Raw genomic sequence first — 10,633 nt, 5'->3', positions numbered from 1 at the left:
TTCCTTACTGGCGCGATAATCCGCCCTCCGTATTTACCAGCTATTTTCTTCTACGATCTCATTCAACTAAACTCGTACTAAACATTGATTCATCATCATCTTCATTCACATTCATATATATATATATATGTATGTATGTATATGATTTCAACAATTTTTTTGTTCTACATTAGAAAAATATTATGAAACATTTTATCGGTTTCCTCATCGATCATCCCTTCCCATATTTATAACGATAAATTGTTTCCACGCTATCGTATATATGAATTGGAAATATTTTTGTAGGGATTTGAAATAAATAAATAAATAAATAAATAAATAAAAAAAAATATATATATATAAATATGTATAAAAAAAGAACAAAAATCAAAAAGAAGGAAAAAAAAGAAAAGGAAAAAAAAATTGTCGAGACGATGGACGAAATTGAAGGGACGAGGGAAAGTGGGTGTCCTTTGAGGCAGCAAAAGAAACGTAAACCAGGCAGATTCGAAAGGTACAAAGGTACACGGGCGGCAATCCCGAAGGGGGCTGCCTTCCTTCTTCCTTAGAGGTCGGCTAACCCTTTGGTTACTCCTGGGCGGCCCCAAAGTTTCGTAAAAGTCAGGTTCAAAGGCATTCGTTAAATCGTACTTAAAAGTTAAAGGCCGCACGCGCGCAAAGGAACCGGACAGGGAGACGCCGGCGAAACACGTAGCAGAGAAAGAAAGAGAGAGAGAGAGAAAGAGAGAGAGAGAGGGAGAGAGAGAGAGAGGAGAGAAAGCAAAGCACGAGCCGTGAAAGCAGAATCTCGAGATGATCAAAGAGCGTTAAAAGAGGATCGGACCTCCGGCTTGGGTATCTCGCCACTCGTCTTACGACGCATTCGTATTCTGCCCGTTGAATAAACATCCGAAAGATTGGCTGTGCAATTTTTCGTCAAAAACAATTTCTTTTTTTTTTTTTCTTCTCCTTCTTTCATTTTCCCTTTTTTCTTTTTCTTTTTTTTTCTCTCTACTTTTTTTTTTTTAACAAAGATAATCATGACTTTTCGAAAAGATATTCTCATTACTTCCATCATCAAACGTTAAAATGAAATTTTAGAGAAAAAAATGTTTATATATATACATGTTTGTGTGTATGTGTGTGTGTATATATATATATATATATATATGTATATATAAACAAACAAACAAACAATTTGAATAGAACCAACCTGCAATTCCGTCCTCATCCTCGAACACCTTCTGTCCCGTTTTTCTCCCTTAGAACGTCACGTGGTTTCTAGACGATGTCGCTCGATCTCAAAAGATCGATGAAATGATAAAGAAGACGAGAAATTCCTTCTTCGAATAAATCTCACTGATTATCGCGAATCTTTCATCTCTTAATTGTTATCAGCTATCGTACATTCAATAGATAATATGTTCAAAGCACGTGTCATCGTCATCTCACGAGAAAAATTGAAAACGTAAAGAAATATGAACAGAAAAGAAAAGAAAAGAAAAGAAAAGAAAAGAAAAGAAAGGAAAAGAAAAGAAGAAAATACGAAAGAGAGACGACGACGACGACGACGACAAAAAGAGGGTGCTCTTTCCCAGACGAAATATTTTCCTCAAAATTGTCGGATATTTTTTATTCTTTTTTTATTATTTCTTTTCTTTTCTTTTCTTTTCTTTTTTCTTTTTTCTTTTTTCTTTTTTTTTTTTTTTTAACGCGATTCCAAAGATCGATATGGAAAATGAAGAATCGGCGATCACGAGGGTATAAAAAGTCGATAGTCTTTGGTTGTCACGTGGTTGTATCAAGGGTTCAGTGTCTCTCTCTCTTTCTCTCTCTATTTTCTCTCTCTCTCTCTCTCTCTCTGTCTCTTTCTATCTCGTTTGTTCCGCACACGTCGACCGGTTGACGGTTCGCAGCGTACTGCCACCTTCCGCTTTGCCCTCTTTCACCTTTTCCTCCAGCAGCAGCAGCAGCAGCAGCAGCTCCTCCTCCTCCTCCTCCTCCTCTTTCTCCACCTCCTCCTTCTCCTCCTCCACCACCTCCTTCTTCTTTGGCGCTTCCTTCGAAGCACCCTTCTTCCACGAGTCACGAGGCTACGATACGCGCACGTGCCAGACACGACCGCCGAGCTAATAGCGAGCGACACCTCTTTCCCTCTCTTTCCCTCTCACTCTCACTCTCTCTCTCTCTCTCTCTCTCTCTCTCTTTCTCTCTTTCACTCGCGAAAGGGCCCACCACGTTCCCTTCCAAGTTCCTCGCGCTATCCGGGTCCAAGACTGACTGACAATCGGCACAGGTTAAGCTGTACCATCGGACAAGAGAAACCTCCCCTCCACTACTTTTGCATTTAACATCTCTCGCTGAGGGTTGTTTCTTTTCGACCTACTCTCTCTCTCTCTCTCTATCCTTCTCTCTCTCTCTCTCTCTCTCTCTCTCTCTCTCTGTCTCTCTTTCTCTCTCACTCTTTTCTTTTTTCCTGTCCTCTTTCTCTTTCTCTTTCCTTTTAACTCATTAACACGTTTCTTTGAAGATTCAGGTAGTAGTGATATAAAATATGCGACTATTTTCGTTCGTTCGTTCATTCGTTCGTCCATTAATATTAAATGTAATTTCTTCGTATCTTTTAATATTAAGATATTTATGGATTTCGTAGAAAAATTTTTGGATGACTTTAGAAAAAAATAATGTTATTATTGTTATTTAGAATAATTTATTAATTTCATTAAATTTTTATACGTTATAATCTAATATCGTATTTTATCTTCTGTCAAATCAATGATAATCATTGAAAGAAAAATAATATAAAACAGAGATCAATCGTAATTATTACCAAATAAACGATTTGATTCATTGGAAAAATTAGAAACAATTCAAAAATATCTTTTTCTTATGAAACATAATTTTACGTATGTCGAAGTATTTCAATGGATACTCTATTATATCTCAATTATATCGATTGTACAAAAATATCTCAATCTTATCAATTGATTTTATTGCATTATTGTATTAATATCGATCGTAATTATATGTATAAAAAGGAAAAAAAAAAAAAAAAATCAAAAAAAAAAAAAAGAAAGAAAATCTCGTAATTTCATTAAATAGATCATTTCACAGTTTACTACGTATGAATACTGATTTCGATAAAAACAGAAGGATTTAATATTAAATGAAACAACGATATACATATACATATATCATTATTAATGAATGATTAGATATAATAAGTAAACACTCGTTCGAAAACGAGATTATTAGAATGTTCGTTAGACGATTTTCCGTCAGAGAAAGAGAGAGAAAGAGAGAGAGAGAGAGAGAGAGATAGAGAGAGATTCGATTTATCGTCAGCGGACGAAATTCCGTAATCGATCGCAGTGCGGTAAACAACCGTGACTGACCATCGTTCGATCATTCAGATCGTTGTTGTTTCTGCTGTTATTCCTACTGTTGTTATTGTTGTTGTCGTTGTCGTTGTCGTTGTTGTTGTTGTCGTTGTCGTTGTTATTGTTGTTGTTGTTGTTGTTGTTGTTGTTGTTGTTGCTGTTGTTATTCGTCGTGGCCAAGCAAAGGCAGACGAGGAGTCCTCGAGACGAAAGATCAAAGCAATCGACGACGACGACGAAGTAGAAGAAGAAGAAGAAGAAGAAGAAGAAGAAGAAGAAGAAGAAGAAGAAGAAGAAGAAGAAGTAGCAGAGAGCAACACGACGAAGGAAAAGAACGCTCGAACGCCGACAAAAGCGAATTTGATGAGCGCAGGTGCACTTGTCGCGCGGAGGAGTACCTGCGCTGTCCTTTTCTGGAATCACGAGAGTGAGAGACCGGAGAGGGCGGAGGGACGACATCCATCCCTCCTCCCTCTTCTTCATCCTCGTCTTCATCTTCCACATCCTCATCCTCATCCTCGTCTTCATACTCTCATCCTCATCCTCATCCTCCTTTCTTATTCTTTTCTTCCTCTATTTCATTTTTTTCTTTTTTTTTTTTCGCCATTGACATCGATAAAATGAAAATCGAAAAAGCTTCAATCGAAATTGAAATAAACGCGATAATAATCGGAGATTTTTATACTATCGATTATTACGAACTTTGATTATTCTAAGTCGATTCAATAGACCTCTCTCTGTCTCTCTCTCTCTCTCTCTCTCTCTCTCTCTCTTTCTCTCTTATAAATTATATATATCGATTGGAAAGATTCATTTAAATCGATTGGAAATATATCGAAATTTTTTACAAATTTTGATTTCTTCTATAATCAATCACTTTGCGTTTATACGAGTGGGATCTTTTAAATTTTTATCTCGTAATTTAAATATTTTAATATTGATTAATTGTACGATTAAATTGATTTTCTTAACGAGTTTCTAATACTTTTATTTCTTTCGCGTTTATTTTAATTAATTTTAATTAATAAATCCTATTATTACTATTTTCAATAATTAAATTATCGCATTATTAATAAATTAGCGTTGCAAATTATATGCTTTAAATTTAGATCAGGTAACCTTCGTAATAGATCAGATAAATCGAAACATCGGAAAGGATTAAATTGATCCTACCAATTTAACGATCAATATTAATAATAATAATAATAATAATAATAATAATAATAATAATAATAATAATAATAATAATAATAATAATAATAATAATAATAATAATAATAATAATAATAATAATAATAATAATAATAATAATAATAATAATAATAATAATAATAATAATAATAATAATAATAATAATAATAATAATAATAATAATAATAATAATAATAATAATAATAATAATAATAATAATAATAATAATAATAATAATAATAATAATAATAATAATAATAATAATAATAATAATAATAATAATAATAATAATAATAATAATAATAATAATAATAATAATAATAATAATAATAATAATAATAATAATAATAATAATAATAATAATAATAATAATAATAATAATAATAATAATAATAATAATAATAATAATAATAATAATAATAATAATAATAATAATAATAATAATAATAATAATAATAATAATAATAATAATAATAATAATAATAATAATAATAATAATAATAATAATAATAATAATAATAATAATAATAATAATAATAATAATAATAATAATAATAATAATAATAATAATAATAATAATAATAATAATAATAATAATAATAATAATAATAATAATAATAATAATAATAATAATAATAATAATAATAATAATAATAATAATAATAATAATAATAATAATAATAATAATAATAATAATAATAATAATAATAATAATAATAATAATAATAATAATAATAATAATAATAATAATAATAATAATAATAATAATAATAATAATAATAATAATAATAATAATAATAATAATAATAATAATAATAATAATAATAATAATAATAATAATAATAATAATAATAATAATAATAATAATAATAATAATAATAATAATAATAATAATAATAATAATAATAATAATAATAATAATAATAATAATAATAATAATAATAATAATAATAATAATAATAATAATAATAATAATAATAATAATAATAATAATAATAATAATAATAATAATAATAATAATAATAATAATAATAATAATAATAATAATAATAATAATAATAATAATAATAATAATAATAATAATAATAATAATAATAATAATAATAATAATAATAATAATAATAATAATAATAATAATAATAATAATAATAATAATAATAATAATAATAATAATAATAATAATAATAATAATAATAATAATAATAATAATAATAATAATAATAATAATAATAATAATAATAATAATAATAATAATAATAATAATAATAATAATAATAATAATAATAATAATAATAATAATAATAATAATAATAATAATAATAATAATAATAATAATAATAATAATAATAATAATAATAATAATAATAATAATAATAATAATAATAATAATAATAATAATAATAATAATAATAATAATAATAATAATAATAATAATAATAATAATAATAATAATAATAATAATAATAATAATAATAATAATAATAATAATAATAATAATAATAATAATAATAATAATAATAATAATAATAATAATAATAATAATAATAATAATAATAATAATAATAATAATAATAATAATAATAATAATAATAATAATAATAATAATAATAATAATAATAATAATAATAATAATAATAATAATAATAATAATAATAATAATAATAATAATAATAATAATAATAATAATAATAATAATAATAATAATAATAATAATAATAATAATAATAATAATAATAATAATAATAATAATAATAATAATAATAATAATAATAATAATAATAATAATAATAATAATAATAATAATAATAATAATAATAATAATAATAATAATAATAATAATAATAATAATAATAATAATAATAATAATAATAATAATAATAATAATAATAATAATAATAATAATAATAATAATAATAATAATAATAATAATAATAATAATAATAATAATAATAATAATAATAATAATAATAATAATAATAATAATAATAATAATAATAATAATAATAATAATAATAATAATAATAATAATAATAATAATAATAATAATAATAATAATAATAATAATAATAATAATAATAATAATAATAATAATAATAATAATAATAATAATAATAATAATAATAATAATAATAATAATAATAATAATAATAATAATAATAATAATAATAATAATAATAATAATAATAATAATAATAATAATAATAATAATAATAATAATAATAATAATAATAATAATAATAATAATAATAATAATAATAATAATAATAATAATAATAATAATAATAATAATAATAATAATAATAATAATAATAATAATAATAATAATAATAATAATAATAATAATAATAATAATAATAATAATAATAATAATAATAATAATAATAATAATAATAATAATAATAATAATAATAATAATAATAATAATAATAATAATAATAATAATAATAATAATAATAATAATAATAATAATAATAATAATAATAATAATAATAATAATAATAATAATAATAATAATAATAATAATAATAATAATAATAATAATAATAATAATAATAATAATAATAATAATAATAATAATAATAATAATAATAATAATAATAATAATAATAATAATAATAATAATAATAATAATAATAATAATAATAATAATAATAATAATAATAATAATAATAATAATAATAATAATAATAATAATAATAATAATAATAATAATAATAATAATAATAATAATAATAATAATAATAATAATAATAATAATAATAATAATAATAATAATAATAATAATAATAATAATAATAATAATAATAATAATAATAATAATAATAATAATAATAATAATAATAATAATAATAATAATAATAATAATAATAATAATAATAATAATAATAATAATAATAATAATAATAATAATAATAATAATAATAATAATAATAATAATAATAATAATAATAATAATAATAATAATAATAATAATAATAATAATAATAATAATAATAATAATAATAATAATAATAATAATAATAATAATAATAATAATAATAATAATAATAATAATAATAATAATAATAATAATAATAATAATAATAATAATAATAATAATAATAATAATAATAATAATAATAATAATAATAATAATAATAATAATAATAATAATAATAATAATAATAATAATAATAATAATAATAATAATAATAATAATAATAATAATAATAATAATAATAATAATAATAATAATAATAATAATAATAATAATAATAATAATAATAATAATAATAATAATAATAATAATAATAATAATAATAATAATAATAATAATAATAATAATAATAATAATAATAATAATAATAATAATAATAATAATAATAATAATAATAATAATAATAATAATAATAATAATAATAATAATAATAATAATAATAATAATAATAATAATAATAATAATAATAATAATAATAATAATAATAATAATAATAATAATAATAATAATAATAATAATAATAATAATAATAATAATAATAATAATAATAATAATAATAATAATAATAATAATAATAATAATAATAATAATAATAATAATAATAATAATAATAATAATAATAATAATAATAATAATAATAATAATAATAATAATAATAATAATAATAATAATAATAATAATAATAATAATAATAATAATAATAATAATAATAATAATAATAATAATAATAATAATAATAATAATAATAATAATAATAATAATAATAATAATAATAATAATAATAATAATAATAATAATAATAATAATAATAATAATAATAATAATAATAATAATAATAATAATAATAATAATAATAATAATAATAATAATAATAATAACATTCGAATAATCGGATAAATTGTCAAGATTACGATTGATCAAATAGTACTTTATCGTTTTCTACGGGCTATCAATAATTTAATGAAGGAATCGATTGCATTTAAAGAAGATGGGGTAGGGGGGCGCGACGAAGGGGGTAAGGGGAGGGTAGTAGGTTCGTTTGAAAAAAAAAAAAAATATATAATTTGAGAGTATTGCCATGAGCTTTTACTGACGTTTGCGTTCCGTGGTTTATCGTTAGAATCGCTTAGCACGTTACGGTATATACGATGATCATTAGCAGCTAGAGAGAAGCTGCCGAGTGCGCGGATATTCCCCTTTGATATCTCTCCCTTATACTCCCCTCGCATCCCCTCACTATCCTCCTCTCCCTCATCTGGACCTTCAACTTCTGCTAGATTCGAGGAACTTATCCCGCGTGTTCAGAAACTTTCCGCTTCGCCGACTATCCGACGCGGACGATGTACTGTACATTTGTCTCTTGGGAATCTATTAGAATTTTTTTTATGCCGGGGTTAGAGGTGCGTAACGTCGACGCGTTGACTGATTTATCGACAAGATTTTATCGAGGGTATAAAACGGACGGTGTCGTGCCATTGTTCGTTTCCTCTTTTTCCTTTTGCCGGCCGCCCCCCCCCCCAGTCCGCCGCTTCCCCCTCCTCCCTTTTATTTTAGTTTATTTTATATTTTTTTTTGTTTCTTTTTTCTTTTTTTTTTTTCTTGTTTCGTTCTTTTTCATTTCTCTTTCAGTTTTACAATATTTTTCCACTTGTGTTGTATTATAAATCACAACGATTCTAAAAGTTATTTTTCTTTTTTCTTTTTTTTTTTTTTTTTTTTTTTTTTTTAAACAAGATACAACGAGATGTTATTTCGCGTTGAAAAATAAAACAATAGTTATTAATCTTTTTTTTTTATTGATATTACAATGTACATATGTCGTACTATCGTCTGATCATTATTATTATTATTATTATTATTATTATTATTATTATTATTATTATTATTATTATTATTATTATTATTATTACTATTATTATTATCATTGTTTTATAAGATATTACATTATCATTAGGATATAATGTTATCAATAAAAATTATCACATCAATAAAATTATCGATCGAAAGAAGAAAAAAAGAAGGAAAACAAAAAATGAAATTCTACTCGACGACTCGACGAATTAGAGGAGGGTGGTAGATTTAAAAAAAAAAAAAAAGAAAAAAGAGAAAATAAAATTCGTCGAAAGGTTTAGAAAATAAAAGGGAAAGGAAGAAAAAAGCTATGAAGAGATAAAATAAAAGGAAAAAAGAAAATTATATGCAGTTTGCGAAGGAAACGTTGATATCGATTTGATGGACGCGTCTGAACGATCCTCGACTTTGCCGAGGTATAATTTGACAGGAGCAGGATCAAGATCCAGCAATGGCGTCGTGACCAGGTGTAGTAGCTCGTGAGATACGTAAAAGAGTGGGGGTAGATCACCGAGAACAGTCGGCGCCTTTTATCCCTACCAACGTTCCACGCTACTTCTCGCGTTTCTCTTTTTTTCTCGCTTATCCTCCCCCTCCGCCCCCTCCTCCACCACTTACTCGTCCTCCTCCTCCTCGTCGTCGTCGTCGTCGTCGTCGTCGTCGTCGTCGTCGTTGTCTTCGTCGTCGTCTTCGTTGTCTTCTTCTTCTTGGCATCTTCTTCCTCCGTTAATGCGAAGCGCAGTCGACGGACGATCACCGAAGAGAGAAACTGACAGCATTGCTTCGCGCGATTTCGCATGATTTCCTTCGAGAGGATAGGAAAAAGAGAGAGGGAAAGAGAGAGAGAGAAAGAGAAGGAGAGAGGGAGAGAGAGAGAGAGAGAGGAAGAAAGTAAAGAAACAAAGGGAAAAAAAACATCCCCTTAGATGGTCAGTTATCTTCGCTTCGATGACGAGACTCCGATTAGTCGGTAAAATCGATAGATCGAATCGAAAATAAGATATATATATATATATATATAAAAATATTGATAAAATCTATTTATCAATTTTAGTAAAAATTTAATTGGTTTGTCATTAATTTAATATTTAATAACATTTATTTATTATCTCTTTAATAATTTGATATGTAATATTTTTATAAAATAATATCTTAAAAATAGTGCGCATGGATTATATATATATATATATGTATATATGTATATATATATTTGACAATCTTTTCGATTATGATATATTTTAATATTTTATAAAAT

At 22.6% G+C, this 10,633-nt stretch overlaps 1 protein-coding gene across 1 annotated transcript in view; it reads right to left on the bottom strand.

Moving 5' to 3' along the window:
• The window catches only part of LOC124430641 (palmitoleoyl-protein carboxylesterase NOTUM), a 19,451-nt gene extending 18,071 nt beyond the window's left edge, over positions 1-1,380 (bottom strand). The window contains exon 1 of the mRNA XM_046977516.1: positions 1,193-1,380. Coding sequence (XP_046833472.1) covers positions 1,193-1,210 — 18 coding nt within the window. The 5' untranslated portion in view covers positions 1,211-1,380. The remainder of the gene's footprint in view (positions 1-1,192) is intronic.
• Between the last annotated feature and the right edge of the window lie 9,253 nt (positions 1,381-10,633).

Source organism: Vespa crabro, chromosome 19, assembly GCF_910589235.1.
Source record: "Vespa crabro chromosome 19, iyVesCrab1.2, whole genome shotgun sequence".
Classification (NCBI taxonomy): domain Eukaryota; kingdom Metazoa; phylum Arthropoda; class Insecta; order Hymenoptera; family Vespidae; genus Vespa; species Vespa crabro.
The sequence above is the reverse complement of the archived record's forward strand: the minus strand, read 5'-3'. Positions and strand labels throughout refer to the sequence as shown.